This window comes from Aythya ferina (genome assembly GCF_964211825.1).
Source record: "Aythya ferina genome assembly, chromosome: 18".
Classification (NCBI taxonomy): Eukaryota; Metazoa; Chordata; class Aves; order Anseriformes; family Anatidae; genus Aythya; species Aythya ferina.
The window spans coordinates 4,237,822-4,260,394 of record NC_140317.1 but is presented as its reverse complement, the minus strand read 5'-3'; the positions used below and the strand labels follow the sequence as shown (position 1 = coordinate 4,260,394).

The following is a 22,573-nucleotide window of genomic DNA, read 5'->3' as shown; positions in this document are numbered from 1 at the left end:
TAATGAGGGTCTACGTCTCTTCAAAAGGTTTTCCCCCAGTGGTGCAGAGAGCTTTCTGTTCCGAGTACGGTTTCCAAATGCCTTAATGTCACCTGGAGGCACCCAGGGGCTCCCCCCTCAGAGATGGGGGCTCCAGTTGAGCCCCCCACCCTTTCACATCACCCACCAGTGAGACTTCCCTGTGCTGTCTGTGCCCCCTCCAGCCCTGCAGCAGCGATGGAGCAAGAGGACAGGCTGCAGGAGGAGCAGGGTGAGCGAGGAAGGGCAGTGCTGTGTGGTCCCCACATCTGGCGGGAGGGTTACCATGAAGCGAGTGGGCTGGGAGCGTATCTGTACCTGTGGCATGGCTCGTCTCCCACCGGTGAGTCTGTTGAATGCAATTCATCCAATTAACCACCCGGGAGGACTGATGAGACACCGTTAGTCAGCCTGGCTGCGTCCCAGGGGCCGTGAGTCACCCGGGCTCCCCCCTCCCCAGCCCGCAGCGCGGGCTCGCTCCCCGTCAGGGCTGCGAGTGCTCCTGGGCAGAGACTTCAGGCAGAGAGCGGTGTTTGGGGATGGACATCACCAACCTGCTGCCCGGCAGGGCTCTGGGGACCTCAGCTTGTCCTTCCCATAGAGCTGCGACAGTGGGGCAGGCAGGAGAAGGCTTTATTACCCCATGGGGATGTGGATAGTGGAGAAGAGGTAAGGGAGAAGGACGAGCCAGGGAATGAACGCTGCAGGCAGCTGCCGAAGAGGGCTCTGCTGCTAGCCTGGGAAGTAGAGGTAAATGAACTGGACCATATGCCCCCTGAGGGAGTTTATTGAGAGCAGTGCTGTGACATGTAACTTCAGTCGCACCTCAAAGGACGAGGAGGGGAACAGGAGTGGGTGGAGAGTGAACCCATCTGTCATCCTGCTGCCTGCCGAGGCGGCTAGCAAACACCCAGCAAAAGTGCTGGTGAAAAGAGCCAAGGAAATTTGTCTCGTCCAGAATGGCAGGCTCTTGAACCAAGCAACTAGACTGAATAGGTTCTTTCTACCACCCTTTCCCCCCCGCCTCCCTCCTGGCTGTTCAGTTGGATTTCCTTCAGTTCCTCTCAAGCACAGGAGACAAAGGGCTGCCTACAAGAGGCAGGGCTGCAGGGAAACACGCTGCGTTATCTCTGCGCCCTGCTCCCCGCGCCTTTCACACAGACTGCAGCACGGGCTGCCCATCTCCGTGCCAGTAGCTGTGTCCTTTTCTATTTAGCCGTGCCTTTTGTTCTGCCTCTGCAATCAGCAGCGGGGGCACTGAGATGGGGCAGGGGCATCACGTAACAAATATGAAGAGCAGGATAGACAAAGAGGTAAAGCTGGGTATGGATCAGAACACCGACAGGCTCTTTGACTCAACAGAATCTGCTTTGGGAAATAGGGGAAAGGGGTAGGATGTTTAGGGTCGGCCCCACAGAGGGGGTGTGGGGCAGAAAATGCCGTGCTGAGCTCTGGGGCAGGGTGCTGGAGGAGGGCTGGGGCTGGATGTGGCCCGGCTGGCAGGGGGGCGTGCGGCTCCTCAGCAGCAAGGCTGTGTCTGAGTCCTTGCAGGTGGTCTCTGGGGAGGGTGTCTGGCAGTAATCGTGTCCCCCCATTGCATCCCACGCAGCAGTAGGGCAGGAGAGGTCACTGCTAGGGAGGCAGCAGAGGAGCACTGGCTAAACGGAGGCTATTTAGCTACCAGAAGTCCCTATAACCATGTAGGTAGGGGGGACACCTCTGAAAGCCTTTGAGCAAAAGGTTTGGGTTCAAAGGAGCAGCTTCTGTTCATCTTGCCCAGTGCTTTGGGGTGATCTAGGGGATGTGGCAAAAAGCTGTATGCTGTCTGTTCTTTGCTTTGCTTCCTGTCTGCACCTCTCTTCCCAGCACATCCACAGGTGTCTGCATCCCTGTCTTCCTGAGGAGCATTTGCTGCGGTTGTTAGGGATGTACGTGGGGAGGGAGGGAGCCCGCAGGCAGCATTTGGACATCTGGGCCAAGGAATCCTCGCAGGTGGGTGGGAGGAACATAACGGGGAAGGGGCAGGTGCCTCTCTGGGGTCTCAGGCTAAACGGGGAACCCTCATCCCTGGCGCTGGGATCAGGCCTGTGTAGCACAGCTGCTCCCCTTTTAGATCTCATCTATGTGAGGACTCCAGCCTGGGGAGGTGCCAGCGTCCTGTGCCTTGACGTCGGTGTGATGGGGTCTGGAAAAGGCCTTCCCCACAGAGCCCCTTTCCAGCACTGCTCCAGCTGGTCCTGGCCTTGCTCCTTGGTTAGCCCCCTGTGCCCCGGGGGTTTTGAGCATGGGGCAAGGCCACAGCAGGTCAGCCTGACTCATTTAGGATGGGAATAGATTGGCTCAGCCATAAACACCTTTACCGTAAGCGAGATAACATCTTTAATATGCTGCTCTGAGAGCTCTGACAGTTCAGTTGTTTTTCCTTTCCCTTACGCTTTCCTCTCTGCTGGTATTAAAGGAGGGGAAAAAAGCACTCAACCTTTACCACCTTTCACAGATAAGAGTCCCAGTCCTCCCTTTGACTTCCTTGTAGAAGAAACTCACAACAATGCTTTCGCTTGTCTCGAGAGCAGGTCTGCCTTGGCACAGCACACGGCTTCCTTGACCTTTGCTCCTGAGCTCTTCAGGGAAAATACTGACCAAAGAGCAAAGAAGTCCCATGAAAAGCAGCACAGGTGAAAATTCCTGGAAGTTAAAATGGGGTGAAGAGTTTTAAAGTTGTAGCTTGAGATCTCTCTACGTGCCTGTCTGGCTTTATTGTCCAGGGAAAGAAGGGGAGAAAATTGACAAAATACCAGAGGCGCAGTGTGGACATGCTTCTGTGGGGGGTGGAAGCTGGCAGAGCCTGGAGTGGAAATGCAGGGCCCCTGTTACGAGGTTTGTTCTGATCTGCTCTGATCGCTAGAGGTGAGTGAATGGCTGTTTGTTCTCCGCGGGGTGTGGAATGAAATACTGGCTGTGTTTAAAAATCCCTGCAAGCACGCTGCGTGCACTGGGGGCACCTGAAGGCTTCAGAAGTCGTGTGCAGGTGGCAGTCTGGCTGTGTAAGGGTGGATTTCTGTTCTGGGGGTATCGTGGGTGGCTGGCAGCATGAAACCAGAAGTGTGGTAACAAATTCTTCTGTGCTGTGAGATGTTTTTAATGCCTTTTTATATTAAATTAATCTGCAACAAACAGCTCCTCCATGTTTGACAAGGTGTTTAACAATGCCTGCACTATTCCCCAGGAGTCTCAATCATTGTAATCCCCTGCCTCTAGCTGATCTGTGCTGGCTTTTCTCTAGTCTTTGTAAAGAGCAAAGCAATTTCCTAATCTTCAACTGTTAAAGCCTCATATGCAAACTAGACATTTAATTTTCCCTCTAACTTTTCTTAAAGCATTTTTTTTATTTTGAAGAAGCTGCGTAAGCAGCTCTGCTTCCTCTGAGCTGCCTTTCCACATCTTCTTGATCCACAGACCTCTGCACGCTGTGTTTTACAGTCAGGTTTAAAGCCCTGTACCTGGGGTTCCCTGATGGCCATGCAGACTGCGAGGCACGAGCAGCAGGAGGAACTAGCAGTGTGAAAATCGGCTCATTGGCATGAAAAGCCACAAGTCTGGTGTTAGCAGCAGTAGTTCTGAGAATTGCTCGCAGTCCCTTGAAGCAGTGCAATTTCTATCTGCCTGATTTTGCTTGAAATAGTTAGGATTAGCATCAAAATTAGCCAGTTTCTGAAAGTACCTTGGTTGCCAAACAATACAACCACTGGAGGCAGATGGTGCCGGACCGAAAGGCCAAGCAGGCAGACCTAGGTGAGACACCTGGCCCCAAAATTGCTCTCACTTCAATTTGCTTCCAGGATATGAGCACAGGCATCGAAGTCCCCAGCTCAAATACAGAGAACAAGTACACAAAGTTGTATTTTGAAGGCTCGAGTTTTGAATCCAGAGGCTCCACATTGTCATGGTGCTTAGAACACCGGCCGTGCCAAGAAGCGGGGAGTCTTTGGGCAGTGCTGTTGGTAGAGGTTTTGCTCTTCCAGCGTGACGTTCCCCCTTGAAATCCTTCTGTCCTTTTTCTCTTTTCCATTCATCCTCTCTGGGGGCCCGAAGTCTTGTGTGACAGAAGAGCCCTGCTGTGCAGGGGTGGAAAGAAGCAGCGGTGTGCAGCATCTGGGAAACCCAGGGCAGCGGAGGAGCAGAGCCCTGCGATGGAGAAGGGAGGCACCTGGACTCCTGGAGGTGGAAGCCTGGAGTTACACGCTTCACCAAGAACTGCCTGAAGCTGCTGCTCCGCCTAGCAGAAGCACACAGATCGGAAAGCTTTCTGCTGCGGTGACTTCAGTGTCCCCTAGTGAACAGCCACGGTCACGGGCAGTGAACGTGGGGAAAAGTCCTCCAGAAACTGGGTCTGCTGAGTGGATTCTGGCGCCAGTTTTAGGCATACGCTGGCATCTGTCATGCTGTTGTTGTTGACGGAGCTGCTGTTGCGACATGGCTCTTTTGCGGGGCGGATGGCCACTAAGAACTGGCGCTTGAAGGTCTCGCTGAGGGTAATGTAGAGGAAGGGGTTGAGGCAGCTGTTGGCGTAGCCCAAGCTTATGGCAAAGTTGTAGGCGTAAAAGAAGGCCATGGACGGGGTGTCAATGCCGAGGTGAACCAGCTGGAGGATGTAGAAGGGGGCCCAGCAAATGAAAAAGGCAGAGCAGATGGCAACCGCCATGCGGGTGACTTTCTTGGTACGTACCCGGAGGCTCCTCTGGGGCAATGGGACCACGGTGGTGGCCATGTGCTGCAGGATCTTGAAGTAGACCACGCAGATTACAATCAACGGCACGGCAAATGCCAGCATGAACTGGTAGAGGGTGAACCAGTAAATATCAGTCTCTGGGTTGGGAAGCAGGAGAGCGCAGCGGACTGTCCCATCCTCCAGAGGCATAAGGCCTGCGTACATCCACACGGGAATGATCGTCAGGAAGGAGAGCAGCCACACCAAGCAGATAACGAGAGCTGCAACACAGGGAGTCCGGACGTAGGTGGATTTTAGAGGGTAGACCGTGGCTAGATAACGATCCAGGGTCATCACGGTGAGGATGTTGGTGCTGGTGATCTGACTGTTGGTGTCCAGGGCAGTGATGATGGTGCACAGGGGAGCTCCAAAGTACCACGAGCCATTGCCTAGGAGCTGGTGGATGAGGAAGGGCATGCCCAAGAGGAAGAGGAGATCCACAATGGAGAGGTTGAAGATGAAAATGTCGGGCACGGTCTGCTTGCACTTCAGCTTCTTCTTCTTGACAATAGTGTAGATGACGATGAGGTTCCCCACGATGCCCAGGAAGCAGATGATGCTGAAGAGACTGGGCATGATCACGTTGGTGTACGGTGCTGGCTTCTCTGCTACTGCCAAAACAAACCAAAATCATCAGTGCAACCCAGAGACCACCTCAAGATATGTCTGCTTGCACTGTTTTGGATCTGGATCCCCCTCGAAGACATAGCCTGGAGAGATGTTTAAGACACTGCTGTCCTTGAGGAGGCTTAGCTGAGGATGTGACACCCCCCACCCCACCCCAAGTCTTACTGGCTCTGTAGGCATCTTTCCTCAGCTCTCCTGACGTATTTCAGTCCTGCCCTGAAACAACCCCAGCCTTGCTGGGGGCTGACATCAGGCTGGTCTGCCTCTGCTCCTGCCAGCGTCCCCCAGGGAACTGATAGTGACTTTCCTGGGAATATTGGATGTCCACCCTGTTTGGAAGGCGGTGCACGGGGCAGCTTTGCACACCGGAGAAGCAAGCCTCTACCTGGGTGCCAAAAGCCAGATACAGCGGACAATCAAGCTGCTGTCAGTAAACTTCAGTTTGTCTGTCGGGTGGTTTATCTGTCATTCAGTACGAGACAAAGTTCATTGACTGTGCTGGCACGTAACTAATGCTTATCTAAATGGGGAGATCTGGGACCGTACTGCGGCTGTGGCCCAGCAGGATTAGGCTGGAGCACGCCTCTTTCCTGGCCTCCTTCCCTGCCCCTCTCCCTTTCTCTAGGTTCCGTGTAGAAGAAATCCAGGTGGGGGGGGCGGGGAGGGTTTGGAGTAGGTTTCAGCGTGGTCCTAAATCAGGGAATGCCCCACCTCTACAAGGAGCAAAAACACGTCTTAAAGCTGCTCTCTCTGGGTTGTGGATGTGGGTGGATTTCCAAGGCAGAATTATTGCCTGATAGCACTTGGCTTATCAGCACCAATACTTAAATATTGCTTGTTGAGGTGAGAGACCCAGACATAATCAAAGTCACGTTCTCCTCGTCCCTACCAGGGTTTAAAATCACACCGAAGCCACGAGCCCGCAGTGCCAACCGACAGATTTCTGCTCTTGTGCCCATCGGGTTGTATCTGAGGCACTGCTCGAGGTGCTCTGCATTGTGCAAGTGCCACGTGCGCGGTGTGAGTCCCAAATCAGCCTGCTCAGCTGAGGCAAGCCTCGTTGCATCTCATTACTCCCTTCCTTCCTCTGGGACCTGTTTTATTGTTTTTATGGGAAGGCTTTGTGTGAGTAATTTGTGTGGCTGTTATGAAGACATGCGTGACAGCCCCAGAGCCTTTCATTGAGTCGCAGATGATTCAAAGTGATTGGAAACGCTTGTCAGTTCCTCTACGATTGCTTCTCAGCAGCCTCCACCTGTAGGAGTGAGGTCAGGAGTGAGCTCCTCCAGCGTAACTGAGGGAAATACTGGAAAGGAGATGAAGTGAGACAAGATACTCCTAAAGCGTTCACTGCCAAAGTGGTGTCTGTTCAGGGTGCTATTTGCTGACACCTACAATTCTTGAGTACAAATGTCTGCGGATTTACTTTGGTGTGCCAGATGAGCTTGATTGAGTTGGCAAAATAACTGAGGCTGCACCACTGGTCTGGCCCTTGGCTGGAGAAGTGTGTGCGTGTCCTAGCACCCCTGCGTGGTGTTTCAGAGCTCCTAGCAGTGGGGCATGAGCTGCCGCTGCCCCATGTTTCTGCCACTAGGACGCAGTCAGCATAGGTGTACACGAGGGCAGGCTCCGGCAGAGCTGTTGCTGTGCCTCTTGGTCTGAAAGCTTTCGTGCTGAGGGCAGATCAGCCAGCGGGGCACAGAGCAGGACTGCCAGGGGCCTGAAGGTAAAGGTGAAAGCCAGTCATAGGGGAAACAAGCCTGGTCTGGGCTACGTGGGGGAGTTAATGGTCCTTGTTCCTCCTGGCTGCTCTTCAATGCAAGGGAATGCCCCCTGATAAGCGGCTATCGATAGCTAAGCGTTATCAGCATCCTACTGAGACCTGATACTTACTCTTCAGCATCCAGCTTGTGCATCCCCTGAACAGACAGGCAGGTCTCACACCTGAATGCTGGGGGATGCCAAATGTGGTTCTGCTATTCTGTGGGTGGCTGCTGGGAGCTCTGCTCGCCCTTCTTTTAGCCCCAAACTTTGCTGAGAACGTGGTGGGAGTGGATTATATGATTCAAGTGTGAAGGCTGCTGCTTTAGCTGAAAATTGGGACAAAATGACCCTTTTTTGCAGTGTAATAGCAGTGCTCACGGTGACCCTGTAAGGTTTCAAGTGAGCTCAGCTGGCCTTAGAGCGAAGTGTGTGCAGGCCCGAGGGCTGTGCGTGGAAGGCAGCTGTGTGTCGTGCTGTAGCAGCTTGCCTGATGTCGGTGTTCATACAGGCAGGAGTTTCAAGCGTTATTAGCTGGAGGCTAGCATGAAGCTGGAGTTTGCGTGTGTATTATGGGATGGAGTGAGAAGTAGATGATTGTCAAATACTCAGAAAGTTCTCTCATCTCAAGAACAAAGAGGCTTTAGAAACGATTGAATCTGAATTTTCAATGCTGCTTCTGTGCGGATCCGAGTGTCTGTTTGTACACAGAAGCAGCTACTCTGAGGCATTGATTTCTCCTTGCCTGGAGGTTTGTGGCTGCCCTGCTGCTCCTGAAAAGCCCCAGAGGGGACCACACTGTGTGAACTCAGCAAGGACCAGCATTCATCTTTTATCCAAAAGTGATTGTTGTCCTCAGCCATGCCCCGACACATAGCGAGCTGCGTCCTCGGTGCCTTTCAGGAGGAAACACCACAACCCTACTTTTAGGTTCTATAGGACCCATGGAGGGAGAAGACATAAAAGTCCCCCTGCAGCCACCTTCTGGGGGGGGTCTTCCACCACCTTGTACCCTTCAGGACCGCCCTGCCCGCCCCTCCACCACCGACCTGAGTGGAGAGAACAGGAGGCTGCGGGGGGATGCTCTCTGCTCCCCTCCCTGCTGGTTCTCGGCTCCTGCCTCCCCTCCCCGGAGGCCGGCGGGGCTCCAGCCTCCCCTCCCTGCCTCCGGGGCCCGGAGGCTGCGGGGCCAGGCGGTGCCGGAGGCCGGGGCCCGGAGCTGTCCCCCCGCCGGTGCTGAAGGCTCCCGGCCTCCGAGAGGTGCGAGGCCGGGCAGCCTCCGCGGGACCCCATCCCCGGGGCCCCATCCCCGGGACCTCTCCCTCCTTTCCCCCCCTTCTCACCTGAGCCGTTCCGAGCCTCCGGCGCGGAGAAGTTCCTCGAGGAGTTACCGGGGGCCATGGCACGGGGCGAGGCGGTGGCCTCGGGGGCTCGGCGGAGGCGCCGGGGTCCGTCCTGCGGGAGGCTGAGGCTGAAGCTGAGGCTCGGCAGCGCTGCTCTCCGCTCGCCCGCCCCGCCGAGCCCGAAGCAGGTACTGACAGCGAGGAGCAGCCGAGCCGGCGGCGGCTGGGAGGTGCCCAGAGGACGCCGAGGGGCAGCCGAGGGTCGCCGGCTCCCAGCCCAGCTCTGGCCGCTGCCTCCCGACGGCTGCGCCGAGCGCCCCTTCGCATCGCTCTCCTGCAGCCCCCCCGACGGCCGGCTGGGGCTCGCAGCCTCCCGTGCCAGCCAGCCTCCTCTCGCTGGCGTCAGGAGGAGAGGAGGACCGGCTTTTGCCTTTTAAGCAGCTCGGCTCCCTCGCCGTTCGCCGTGGGTTTTCCTCTCGCAGACGCACGTGGCCCTTTTCGGCCCTGAGTCATAGGCGAGGCCCCGCCAGTGGGGCTGGGGGGTGTCGGGGCACCAGGTCGCCCTCCAAAAGCTGTTGTTTTGGCCTCCTCACCCCTCTGCCTCTCATTGCCACCTGAGATTCTTCACTTGTAATTAATCCTCTGCTGTGTTCTGCTCTTACAGCTCATTTGTTTCCTAGCTCCAGTACTCAGCTTGATCTCTAGCTCAGGTTTTGTTTGTGCTCCCCTCCTTTTGGCCTCCAAAATACCAGGCAAGAACCCTCCCCCTGGGTTTCGAGAGAGTGCCCTGCTCTGGGTGCAGTGTCAGAGCAGCAGCCTGCACTTTCCCGTGGCTCTGAGCTGATGATTTTGTCATCCTTCCTGCCTGCTGTTAGTCCATGGGCTGCGTTCCTCCGTTATGGTTTGATATATCACCTGTTGCCATCGGATCATTCCATACCTCCAAATGTTTCCTGCACTGAAGAAGTGTGGTGTCGTGTCAGAAGTCTGCAAGAAAACCGGCAGCAACAGGCAGCTTTCTCTGTGGTTTAGTGCGGTGTAAAGGATTAGGTTTACTTCATAAAAACTTAGATCTCTGCCCGGAAATCTCCTTTCCTTCCCTCTCTCTGTAGTACCAAAGGCTGACACCAGCCGTAGGGACCATTTTTTATTTTATTGTGGGGGGGCTTTGCAAGTCTGTATCAATCAGGACCAGAAGTGACACCTACCATTAAAAACGAGGCCCCGTGTACGTGCTAGCAACAAGCCCAGCATGGGCTGTGAGTCAGGTTTGACAGCAGCAAATCTGACAGACAGTGCGGGCCTTTCACCACGTCAGCCGAAGCCGTTCATCATTATTAGGTTGTCCTCTAGTGGACCGCCGGGTAGACAGAGACCTGCAGCGTGCTTTGCCTGGGTTCTGAAGGACTGGAGACAGGATGGGGCCAGTTCATCGTTTATATTACATGAGGGGGTTTTAGTGAGTCTCCGGGGTTACTGTGTCAGTGATTTGCCCGGCAGGTTTCTCCCCAGCAGATAGCCGTGGTGTGTAAGGCAGTTCTGAACCCACACAGCCTGTGGGAAAGGCGGCGCTTCTCAGTCACAGAATATTTTCTTAATACCCTTTTCCTTTTACATCTTGGGTAAATCTTAGTGCTCATCTGTCTGGGGTTACTGCTGCCAAACAAGCCACCGTTTGAGCACCGGGATGATGGAGTTAAGGCAGGAGAGCTGTTGGGAACAGGGCGTAGTCATCTGCAGCGAGTGCCTTTGTGTGATTATGCCTAATCCAGTCCTGAAGTGCAGAGATCGCATGGGAAACAGGTGGGCTGCTGCTACTCCAAACGTTTTCCCTGCACAGACAGGCTCCTACTCCCTTTCTTGGGAGAGGAACCATCTTTCTTTCAGCTTTCAAAGCAAGAACCTGCTGTTTAACCTTAGCAGTTCCTAAAGCACAGCGTTATTTTTAATTTGCATCCTCGAGTATTGTTCATCTGTGAAACTGCCTGGCGTGTGAGGGGAGCTGTAATTCCTCCTTGTCAGCTGTAGGGGCACGGCAAACCCCAGCCACTCCATCCCTGCCGCACGCGTGTCAGCTGTGGTGACAGCACCGCGCTCAGCGCCCTGCGTCCACATCACCCGCACCTGCCTGTTTGATTACCGAGCCTTCATCGCCAGGTTTCGATGAGGTTTGGGCCTCCCTTTTTATGTCAGCAGCCTGGGGAAGTTCTCATCCCTAAGAAGGGGTGGTCTCCCAGTCCCCCTGAGCTGAAGGGTTAGGTGGAAGGAGCGGAACAGGAGCTGCAGCAGTGAGCGACGTGCAGCCTGGCAATCAGCTCATTATCGGGCTGAGCATTCGGAGGCAGCAGCTCTGGAAAGGACGAGTTCTGTGAGTGCTCGTCTGCTGGAAATGAGCAGGGATGGGCACTCAGGGGACCCGGGGATGTAACCGAGGAGTTGTACTAACCATTCCGTGTAATTACAAGGAAGATTGAGACGTTAACCCCTTGAAAACATGTCTTAAATTAAACGAAAGATGTAGTAATTAACGTAAAATCAGGGAACTGCCATCTCAACAGCCTAGGCGTGGAAATGGGGTTCAGCCCTTGGTTATAAAGCAAACAATTACTTCTTCCTGCAATCTCTGCATCACAACTATCCTTCAACCATCCTGTCTGCAACATCACTGTTATGAAGAAAGATAGTAATCTTCCAAGGCTGCTGCTAGGCAAATTCTGCGATTGGGGAATGAATCTGGCTTGTTTAACAGTGGCTTAACCCTGAAAGGCTCTTGCATTTCAGTAATGAGCTCCATTTCCTGCGTCTGTCCCAGCTGGAGGTCCTGTCTTACCCAGTACGAGTAGAACCGCAGCATCCCCGGGGGTTGAGCACAGCACCAGCCTCTGTTACTGCACTGCCGAAGCCTTTCCCTGGCTGTTTCACCGAATACTTTCTCATTAGGTGAGAAATTAATATTTATTTAGCACCTAGCTACTACTCCGATTTGCACCCTGGAGAGAGGAGCCTTAACTGCGAGCTGAGTTGTGAACCCTCCCCTGTAGCTCCCTGGTCTCCGTATTCACAACGCCAGACTGGCAGGATGGAGCTCTGCTTGCTGCTCAGCTCTTTGCCCTTGTTTATATTGATCAAGTGGTGTAATAAGTGAAGTTTAGCCCTTGCAATGGCCTGAGGGGCAGGCGTGATTTCATTTGGGATGTTAGACGTGATGTGTTGACCCTCCAGCCTGGCTGAGTGCCTGACTGCTCGTGTCTCTGGGCAGTAGCTGCACATCAGTCTCACTTCCTCTTTTTCAGGCAAAATTGGTATTTTCCAACTACTGATCTGTTTTTACCTCCCTTCTTCCTAGAAACTGTCTTTGCTATTACTTCTCATCTACAGGGAAAGAAAATCGCACGTGGCAAAGTTAAACATTTTCCCTAACCCCCCTGCTGAGCTGGAGGTCAAAAATTGACAGTAATTCTCTCTGCAGCAGCGCTGGCTCAGGCAGCATCTCCTACACCTCCCCGCAATGATTATCCCAGCACGACTGTTTGTAGCAGAACAGACAGATATGTGCTGAATCCAATCACTTGATTTAAAAAATAAATAAATTAGGAGCAGCTTCATCAAGGCAACTTGGTGGTGACTCAGGTCTTGCTGTCATCAGTCTGGATGTGCACTGCTCGTGCCGTCTGTCTGGCTGGCTGGAAAGAATTTGCTGTCGTATTCTGATGCCTGACCTGAATCGGAGCAGTGCTACCCTGAGCTCGGTGCTGCCCCAAGCTGGTATTAATGAACGTGGAGCCACGGCCTGAGGCTGAGCTCCGAGCAAACCCCCCTTTTCCCAACTCTCAGGCTGTTTTCTCTCACATGTGTGAATTTCTAATGTAGGCAGCAGAGTAAATTCCCTTTCTCAGCTGCTCCCCAAAGCCAGGCATGCCTTTACAGGAACACTTAGCTCAACAATTACCTAAGTGCTTGTTATCCACGTTGGATTTCTTGTTAATTAGAACAAAGTGGACATTTATCCAAAGCGAGATGACCGCCACCTCTCTCCCTGCAGGCTTCCTCCTGCTGAAATGAAAGATCTGGGCTGCCTGGTCAGTCCTGCCTAATTCCAGCACCACGCTGCTAATTTGAGGTTTTAGCCTTCAGCCTCTGCCCATTCTGGCTGCTCGCAGCGAGCCAAAGGCCAAGGCAGCAGCTTTCTGTGGTTTGGTTTTCATTGCTAAAGCTGAGAGGATCCCAGAGACAAAAGCACAGCCAAAAATAACAAGGAGGGGCCAAGCAGGGCTTACCCCGTGACGGGGAAGCAGAGAGGCTCGCAGGCTGGCCGCGGCCAATGTGCAGAGGTCAGGGATGTGGATGCATGCTCAGCGAAACAGGCAGATCCCGCTGGCCAAGATAAGGAGCTGCAGGCAGCTCTGTGTCAGCCAGAAACAGGCAGGAGCCACGAGGGAGACAAATCCAGCCTCAGGGTATGGTGTTAGTTGCCTGGCTTCCCTTTTATGAGAGCAGGCATTAGCACAAGGCAGAGACAGCTGGAACTTGAATTCCTCCTGAATCTGAACGGGAACAAAAGTTTCAGCTCAGATCTGTAGCTTGTGGATAGCTGCGCACTGGGCTCGGGAGGAGGGCAAGAGGCTGTTTTGCTGGAGGGGTTGGGAGGAATAAACAGGAATAGATGTCTGCCCAACCCACGGCGATGGCTCTGCTTACCCTTTCAGCGAGGATGATGATAGTGTTGAACTGCTGCTCTGACGTTACAGATCTGAGATGAAGCAAAACTGAAAAGCCTGAGAGGTTCAAGTCAGGGAGACGAGATAAACTCCCCTCGCCGCCTGGGAAGAGCTGTCACATGAAATTGCAAATCCAAGCACAAGGATTTATGACAGAGCTATCAAAACGCGAGGTGGTGTTTTATAACCAGACAGTGCAATCCTGCTGCCTGACCCCGAGCAGGGGCAGGAGGGCAGTCACAGCTGATGTTGGGAGCCGCGGTGCGCTGAATTTACATGAGTCCGGGAAAGCGTTTGGTAGCGTCTCCCAGGAAATCCTCAAGCTGGAGGAGAGGAGAGGCCCAGAACTTGTAAAATCCAAAACAAAGCACGAGTGAGAGCGAGGTCTTGTGTTGAGAGGGGAGCCGTTAGCATTGATAGCATCGGATGGGAAAGCCTCCTGATGGGGACCTGCCTCCTGACGGGGGGAGGCTGGGCTCCATCGCAGGCTGCTCCCTGCAGCAGCCAGATGGTCCTTGCCCCTCTCACCCCTGGCACACCACCAGCCAGATCTGCTGGGTGCTGCCACTGGGAGCCGAGACATCTGCCCCGCTGCAGGCAGTGGCTCGGGGCATCGGAAGAGGTGGGAACCTTTTAAAATGATAATGAAAAAGCAAAATGACGATCATTTATGAAAACAGTAATTGGTAAACCACTTAGCATTTCACAGCCCCAGGGCTAGGAGCAGAGGCATGCGTTCAGCAGCAGCAGTGAGCGTGTGTTTATCAGCTGGGAGTTCATTAGGTGGAAAGGCAGGAGAGAGAGGAGCAAGGCAAGGGTTCGGTACGAGCTACCTGTTTAACACGGCGTTAAAAAAGGCAAACGCGGTTCTCGGAGGGACCAGGGGAGACGTTTCCCTTGCAGGAATTACTGCCATTGTGTGAGACGCAGGCAGACTTCCTCTGGAAATCCGTGCAGGTCGTTGCTGTGTCGTGTCCGGCTCCCCGCAGGAGGCTGCAGGAAGGAAGAAGCGGGTCGGGGCACGGGGCGCTCAGTGCCCCGCTGGGGCTCAGCACCACGGCCGCTGCTGCACCTCGGGCTCCCAGGACACAGCCGGGGTGGTTGCTGTTCTCTGGTGCTTCTTTCGGGCTTGGTGCAGGTTTCAGCAGAAGGGTTAAACAAGCCCGAAGCAGGCCGTTTTGCTGGTGGCCTTAAAATACTTGGAGAGAGTTCATCTGGATAAAAATCAGCCCCAAATGTTATTTTTGATTGACTCAGTTCCTGAAGGGTTTTGCGGCAGTCCAGGATGCAGATACAGCAGCGTAATGCTTTCTAAATGTCCCGGTTTGCCACCAGGCCTCTTTCTTTCCTCTTCCCCTGATTCTCCTGGTGTGTGAGAAGGGCGCTTGGTCTGGAAGGCACTGGAGATATTTCTGCTGCCTCCTGCCCTGGGTTATTCCTCTACACCAAGGCTCGGCCCCACATCTTGAGCCACCGTGGCTCTGTGGTTCAGTGCACACGGTGCCTGCTGGCAGCACGTGCCTTGCTTCTGTCTTTTTTTTTTTTTTTTCTGCTGTGCCTTCTTTCCCAGAGTGGGGTGACAGTGCCTTTGTAAAGCAATTTGAAATGTTTGGTGAGAAGTTTTGTCTGAGAGCCTGTGTCTGCGAATCTGTGCTGCTGACACTGCAGCCGGAGTTGTTAGCAGACCCAAGAAACCAGAGCTATCTCCCGATGCAGGTTCCTTGCCTGTCAGAAACACGTAGTTAATTAAAGCCTCCTCCTGAAAGGAATTTCTTAGCTGCACTAGAGGGATAACAAAGCGAAAGCAGTGTCCTTAATCCAGCCCTTTCATCTCCTAGAAATTCCTTCCTCTCCCGTCTTTCTCTGTGTCCTGATTGCTAAAAGAAACGAGAAATAATTTCCACTTGGAAAAAAACCAGGACAACAAAACTCCAGCCCAGCTGATCGCAGCAGAAGCCAAGGAGACGGGAGCTGAAAGGAGGGAGCTGTTAATGAAGCGTCAGCAGCGAGCCAGGGGCAGGAGCTGGAGCCCATCCAGATGGCCTGGCTGATCTGCTGCATCCACTTCACAGCGCTCCTCTCGGGGACGAGGCTGCGGCCTCTGCAGCGCCGGTCAGCTCCAGCCTCACCTGCAGCCTGCAGGGAAGGTTTGCCCAGGTTGCATCAAGCCTCCAAATAGTCTCACCTGAAATCTGAACCCCCCGTGGATGCAGAGCGACGCCTGCCCCCCTGACCCACGAGGGAAATGGATCCCACCGCTGGCTTTCTGCACCGCATTCCTGCAGGGATGCATCAGCCGCCTGGGGCTGCTCTCCCTCCGGCCCTCCCTGCCCTCAGGGCAGAGCAGGAAAGAGCAGAGGCTGTGGAGAGGCCGGGAGCACGGGGATTGGGGGCTCGCCGGCACGGCTCTGGTGGCAGCATGCTGCAGCCCGAGTGCCCGTGCTTCCCTTCATCCCCCTCAGCCCGGATATTCGCGTTTCCTGGCCTGACAGATAAGGCGGCCTCGCCATTAATCAAGAGGCCTGGAGAATGGGATCAACGTGAGGCAGGCGTGCTGCGGAGTTAATCTCCTTTACTCCCCGATGATGGATGGAGCTCATTTCAGACATTAATCAAGTCTGTGAGCGTGCACCGGGCAAAATGGATTAGACGCTGTGCTGTTGGCAGAGGCGCTCCCGAGTCCCTGGGCAATCCTGGAGGACGCCCGAGGCGCTGGCTTTGGGCACCCTCCAGCTGGAGCCGCAGCACAGTGGCATGGTGAGGGTGACGGAGGGATTACAGCTGCTGGGGCCTGGGGAGAGCTTAGGTGTACCCCCGGCTTAGCTCCACAAGTGCTTGCTGTGCTCTCTTCCTGGGGACAGGGCTGGGAAGTGGGTCCCAGCTGTTGCTGAGCCGTGTTTATTTGCAGAGCTGCGCTCCCAAACAACTTGTGGAGGCTCCTCGGTGGTTCTGGGTACAACCAAACACCTCCAGGTCTGCAGTCCCCGGGCTGCAGTGGGAACGGAGCTGGAGCACCAGGTCTGGGACACGCAGCAGAAACCACCTGTGAGCCCCTGGAGACTCCAGGAAAGGGCTGTCCTGCATGAGAAGGAGCAGGGGACGCCCACAGATGCCAGCCCTGGTCACAGCTCTGCAGCATCTCGTGCAAAAACCTTTTATTCTGCTGTACGATCAGTGTGGGACAGAGATTGTAACCCAGCGCTGAGCCATGCTGTGGCCCAGTTGTATGTCATTGGGCTCGAGGAGCGGTGTCTCAGAGGCAGAGCACCCTGTTGTAGATGATGTGAGAAAAATGCCAGGCCCACAACAAGCTCCTCACCCACTTCAGACTAGTGCTCGGTTCTGGGATTAGCAGGGGGCACTGGCTGGTAAAAATAACCCCAAGTCTGCATCCTCCAAAGGGAGGTGTTCAGGCCTGGCGAGGCAGAGGGAAATGCCCAATTCTTGGCCTGTGCCACGGCTCAAATGTCACGCTACAGGAACGGGAAGCCAATTCACACCTTCCCCATCCCAGCGCACCCGCTCATCCCAGCGCAGCTCGGGGTATGCGCCGATCTGTATCGCCGTTACGCCGGTGGCCTGGCAGGCCGGACAGTCAACGAGCTGTGTCTTCAGATGTTTAATTCCCCCTCGCTCCTGATGGGAGCCGTTCAGCCTCCCCGGGGATGTATGATAACCATCGGGGCAGAACCTGCCGTATGCACACCGTAACACCCAGCGCCGGGACTGCACGCGGCAGGGTTGGTCCTGGAAGGGCCCCGGGCTCTGACAGTGCCCGGGTTTGTTAACGCACACTTTCTTTCCCCCCTGCTTTAAGTGCAAAACCCAGCTGACATCAAAGCACCAGAAAGTCTAATCCCGTTTTGAATCAGTGCAGCACACGCAGCGAATGTTAAACAGGGAATCCGGCAGCAAGAAAAGGGGGGATTATCTTTAATTTCCTGAGAGAGTGACTGAGGGGGGGAGACAGAGAAGAGAAGGCACAGGAGCAGAAAGAAGTAGCTGGCGGCACAGGCAGGTAGTGGAGGAGGAAATGGGGTGGATGGGAAGCAGAGAGGGGCTCGAGCAGCAGCACGGGTGTGCAGAGTCCTGATGGGAATGGGGCTGTGAAAAGGCTGCCGAAGGAGGTCGAGGGCTACCCAAAGGCTCCTGTTGGGAGCACGGCTTCCTGGGGGCCTCGCATGGGGTGCGTGGTGGGTCAGGGTTTGGGTTCAGGTGAATCCAGCAGGAGCCAAGCACTGGCACGTGGGAAGGCTGCTCCTGCGGGGAGCCCCAGGCCCAAGTTCCCAGGTGGGCCCAGGGAAGGGTTTGCGCAGAGGGCGCGCTGTGCTGGGTGCTGGGGACAGGGCTGCCGAGTTGGTTTCGGAGGGAGCAGAGAGCTGGAGTCCATCAGAGAGATGCAGAGGGAGGGCTGAGCGTGCTTTCGAGCAGGATGGAGACACGAGGGCTGGTTACCTCTGGTCACACATTGCGGGCTGTTTCTTTGCCATAAAAGACAGTAGCAGAGCAGAGCTTCCAGGATCAGCTCCTGAATAACGTTACCTACTGGAGAGCCGCCTCTAGCTATGGTTTATGCTGCTGCCTATCACCACCGGGTACTGCCAGCCCTGCAAAGGGCAATCGCTGCTTCTTTGTACTGTTTTTGACATTTATGGAGCTGTGTCCACGTGGAGGATGTGTCCCAGCCCACGGCTCCCTGCAGCGGCCACGCTGCGCCTGGCCCAGGAGCAGGAGGCGACTGGGGCCAACCCGACCCCCGTGCCCGCCTGCTGGAGCCTGGTCCTTGGGAGTGCAGCTTCCTCCTCCTCCTCCTCCTCCTCCCTGCAGCCTGTGGCTCCCTCGCAATCAAACCCCTGAGTTTTGCTCTCGGACTTGAAGCAGCAGCTATTGCCAGGCAGGTTTTAAAAAGGTGACGGAGTGAATGTGTGCATAGACACCTCGTGTGTCCTGCCCCCTGCCCTGCTCTAGCTTTGCCCTTAACACTGCGACGAGCGAGGTGCAGAATGGGAAGAGCTGTGTCTGGATAGGGGAGAGGGGACAGGTACCTGTGCAGGAAAAAGGTCCCTGGGGTTGGGATGCGGGTGCTGAGCACCAGGAATGAAGCCGAGATTTTCTGTGCTGCTCACGGACAGGCCCAAAGCCCAGCAGCAGGGCCCTGAACACTTTTTGCTGCAGGAATGAACACCTGGAGCTGCAGCTCTGGGGGTGACTTTCCATAACCTGCCTCCTGCCGTGGCCTGGCTGCCTGCAGGAGCAGCCCTTCCTCGCCCTGCTTCACCCTCAGCCCGCACCTTCATTCCCATGGGACAGGTGATGTGGCACCAGGAGGGTGCCACAGCCCCCCTGGAGGTGGTGCTGGCCTCGTGGGTGTGCAAGCTGCACACCAGCAACTGTCCCAGCAGTGTCTGTGCTCCCGTCTGGGGAAAGCAGCGCCCTGGGGATCCCCCTCGGCCCCCACGGGACTCGGAGCCTCCCCACACCCAGGTGCGAGCTGGAGCTTTCGGGTTGCAGCCACGAAAGGAGGAGCCTGAGCTGCAGCTGAGCCGGGAGGGGGAGAAGTGCGGCTCCGTCCAGCTGGTTCACAGCATACTTAAAATGTTTCAGATGTCTGCTGCGGGTCTCTGTGGCCCTCCTGCCGGCTCCTGGCTGGGTGGGGTCACTGCTGCCGCCGCCGCTTTCCAAGTTCGGCTCTCGCAGGCGAGATTTGGGAGCAGGAGCCCCGCGCCCTCCGGCCCTGGGCTGTGGAGCTGGGTCTGGCCTGGCCGCACCTGAAGCCGTCGGCGGAGCTGCCGCGGGCGTCACTCGTGCCAGCGGGGCCCCTTCCCTCCCGGCAGCAACTGCGTGCGCCGTTCTGGTTTGGTGATGGAGGGAGGGGAACAATTAAGGCAAATCGCAGAAGGGAGGGAGGTTGAATGCCCGCTGGGGCCGCAAGGACGGCGCTGAGCTCCGGCCACCAGTCAGCTGCCCAAGCCCTGAGCTGGGGAGAGCTGGCAGAGCACTGAGCTGTGTTCTCAGCCTAAACTGCCTCAGTTGGAGGAGCAACGAATCTGCTCCTTCTGCTCTGCCCCTACCCCAACCACGCTGCTTTTACACGCTGCCGTGAATTAAAAACAAACCAAAGCAAACCAGCTCCTTCCCGGCACCCTGCGAGCAGCTGATCGTTGTAGCATGGGCTCTAGATGGCAACAGCGACCCGAAGAGCTGCGGGAGGAGCAGGGTCCACACAGGACCAGGCAGGGCCACGGGTCGCTGCTGCTTTGGGCACCTCGCTGCTGGGGCGCAGGGGCTCAGGCCAGGGTTGAGCTCTCAGCCAGCCTCCTGAGGGTGCCTCCGCCCCGAAAACTCCTCTCAAAACACAAACAACTCCCCCGTGGGCAAGGAAGTAGCCAAATGTTAGAGAGGACTTTTCTGCAGTGGGATTTCAGTGAATTCCCTCAGCCCCTGGTCTGCGGACACGTGGAAAAAAAAAAAAAACATTCCAGGCCTCTGACACCTTGGTGAGGTGGACAGGGCAGGTGCTGTGCGTGGGTCTTTGTGCTGAGGATCACCAAAGGGGCAATAATTTACCCAGGAGGTAACGGCAAAGCTGTGAGGTGCACGATAGGAGATCAGGGGCACTGAGGTTAATCCTCCTCTGCTGCTTGCCTGCTGGCACGACTGTAATGTGAAAGCCTCGGGCTTAGGCGTGGTGTCCGAAGCACCCAAAGGGTGTTTAACACTCAGAGGCTGAGCTGGAAATTGTGGATGTCCAGCAAATCAGGGGGAGCTTCCCCATGCACCCTCGATTCCAAGGGCAGAAATTCAAGCTTCAGTGCCCCCGCTTTGGCCACGCAGCGGGTGGGGACGCGGGCGAAACGCACCCGCCCTGCGCCCAACTGCGACGTGCGCCTCGTGCCGGGCTCTTGGGAAGCAGCTTTAGTCTGTGCTCGGGGAGCTGCACGGCGTAATTAAGATCATTCAAAGGACAAAAAGTGCTGGAGAAATTCAGGGGAATCTTAGAAATGTCACTGAGCTTTACAAGCTCTGGCACAACTCGCGGAAGGGATACCGAGCCCCAGCGCTTCCTGGGATGCTTCCAGCTTCGTGCTTCGCCACAGCAGCTGTGAGATGTTGCCCTGGATGAGGTGTGCATCACCACCTCCTGCTTCGGGCTGTGCAGGAGGCCACCAGCCCCTCACCGCCACCCTGGGTGCCATTTGGGGTTTGGGTGGCAGCGGGGCTGGGTCTTTGCAGCTCCCCTGGGAGCGGCGGGCCGGGCGCTTGGCGCAGCAGACCCGAGCCTCTGCGTGGTTTTAATCGGCTCGGCTGCCGCTAAGCCGCCGCTATCATGCAGCAAAAGCCGGCCGGCTTGCTGGGCAATCCCCCGCCTTAGCACAGCCCTGCTGGGGGCACCGGGGGGGGGCAGAGCGGGGCGGATTGCAGAGGGGGCGAAGGAATGGGACGGGGGGGGGCTGAACGCGGGGCTCGGCCCGCAGCGGCACCGCGCCCCCCGGGGACCTCTCGGGGACCTCTCGGGGACCCCTTGGGGACCCCTTGGGGACCCCTCTGCCGCCGGCCCGGCCCCGCTGGAGGCTCGGCACGGCTCGGCACGGCTCGGCCCCGCTCCGCCGGCGCCTGGCGGTGAGTGACAGCAGCCCCGGCCCTGCCCGGCCCGCCCAGCCCCCGGCCCTTTCCAATCAGGCCGGGCAAGGGAGGGATTTCCTGCCGGGACGGGGAGGCACGGCTCGGAATTGCACGGCTCGGCATTGCACGGCTCGGCACGGCTCGGCTCGGCGCTGCACGACCCCGCTGGGCTCGGGCTGTCCCGCTGCTTTGCGCTCCGGTCCCGGCACGGCTCGGCTCGGCACGCTGCGAGCAGCCCAGGTGAGTGGCGCTGCCCCCCCCCGGGACCCCGAGCTGCGCCCCCCGGAGCGGGGCACGAGTCCCACGGAGCCTCCCCGGGGCCGGGGCCTCGCCGAGCTGGGGCTGGAGCCCCCCCGGGAGGAGCCGGAGCCCCCCCCGGCAGGGCGAGCTGCCCCCCGGCCGCCCCCCCGAGCCCCTCTTTCTTTGGGGGGGCGGCGGCAGCCACTTTCTAGCATCTTTCCTGCCCCGTCTGCGCGATGGTTTCGGGTTTGTTTCCCTCCCCTCTTTCCTTTTTTCCTGCGGCTGGTGCAGAAACTTCGCTTCTCCAGGTGGATTCCTGCGCTGGAGGCAGGGCTGGGGTGGGATGGGGTGGGATGGGATGGATGGGATGGGATGGGATGGGATGGGATGGTCGCTGCAGCTTCTCCAGCTCTGTGCCTCCTGCAACTCTGCGCTGCTGCTCCTCTCGCAGGAGCGGAGATCGGCACTCGGAGCTCCCCGCGCCTCTCATTGCATTTGTCGAGCCTCGCACGCTCCTGGGGAGGCAGGGAGCAGCGAGAGGCTGTTTGCTAGGTGAGGCCACGTGGAGTTTTTTTTTTTTTTTGTGTGTGTGTGTAATAAACGGATAAACAGCACCAACGCCCTCGTACTCCCTTTTTTTGTGCTCGCAGAGCGGCGTGAAGTTGGATTCGGTGCGCTGCGTTAAGGGAAACAAAGTAGGCTCGAAGCCGGTGCAGTGCAGGAAGCTTCGGGAGGAGATTTGTTTGTGGCGAGGGCTCGCTCTGAGCTGAGCGGCTGAAACTTGGTCGGGATGGGGCTGAGCTGGGGGGGTGCCCCAGGACACGGGGGGGTGATAGCTGACCGAACCGGGCACTGCTATCAGCACCAGGTGCTGAGGGTTCGTCAGCCGAACCAGCCCACGGCCCCAGGGAGTGAGTGAGAGGGGGAGAGCCCCCCAGCCTGGCCTGGGAATTTGGGCACCTCCTTGTCCCAGGAGCCAAACCAGCCCCAGAGCCTTGCCCCTGTGGCCGCCCTGCATGGCACTGCACCCAGGGGAGGGCTGGAGAGGGGGAGCCCCGTGCCGGGGGGCTGCACGGCTCCCAGGCTGGCCGTGGGTGGGCTGAGCGGCGCCGTGCTTGGTGTGGGGTCCCGGGAGGTGCTGGGACGGCCCTGCTGCTCTTGCCCCTGAAGCAGGCAGGACCTCTCCTCCCGCTGTTGTTGCTTTCTCTCTCCTTCGGTGGTTTCTGTCCTCGAAGCAGTGACCTCGATCACTGGGAGGAAGGAGCACCCAGTGTTATGTAAATGGCCAAGGGCGAGCGCTTTGGGAAGGGAGACGGCTGGCACAGCACGGCCCGGCCCGCCTGGGCGCTGGCTGGGGGAAACTGGAGCCAGTTCCCATCCAGCCCGGGTTGGCGTGGCGGGAGTTGTGGGGCGGGCTGCTGGCAGCCCCACAGCTGGCACGGGGTGAGCTCCCTGCCCTCCTGCTCCTCCCCGGG

The 22,573-nt window shown here is 56.8% G+C and overlaps 2 protein-coding genes across 6 annotated transcripts in view; one reads left to right on the top strand and one right to left on the bottom strand.

Moving 5' to 3' along the window:
* Nucleotides 1-2,373: 2,373 nt before the first annotated feature.
* On the bottom strand, nucleotides 2,374-8,786 carry LOC311420798 (melanin-concentrating hormone receptor 1-like). Its single transcript, XM_084492054.1, has 2 exons — nucleotides 8,518-8,786; nucleotides 2,374-5,397 (listed from the first exon to the last, which is right to left on the bottom strand). Exons 1-2 carry the CDS (start codon nucleotides 8,573-8,575, stop codon nucleotides 4,349-4,351), a joined length of 1,107 nt encoding a protein of 368 aa, XP_084348180.1. The 5' UTR covers nucleotides 8,576-8,786; the 3' UTR covers nucleotides 2,374-4,348.
* The window catches only part of CASKIN2 (CASK interacting protein 2), a 51,455-nt gene continuing 31,443 nt past the window's right edge, over nucleotides 2,562-22,573 (top strand). For 4 of the 5 annotated variants that reach the window (XM_084492035.1, XM_084492037.1, XM_084492036.1 and 1 more), the window contains exon 1: nucleotides 20,952-21,098. The gene's annotated coding sequence lies outside the window, so the exon portion shown is untranslated. Of the gene's footprint in view, nucleotides 2,926-20,951; nucleotides 21,099-22,573 lie in introns of those variants that run through there. The other variant, XM_084492034.1, reaches the window with a different exon arrangement.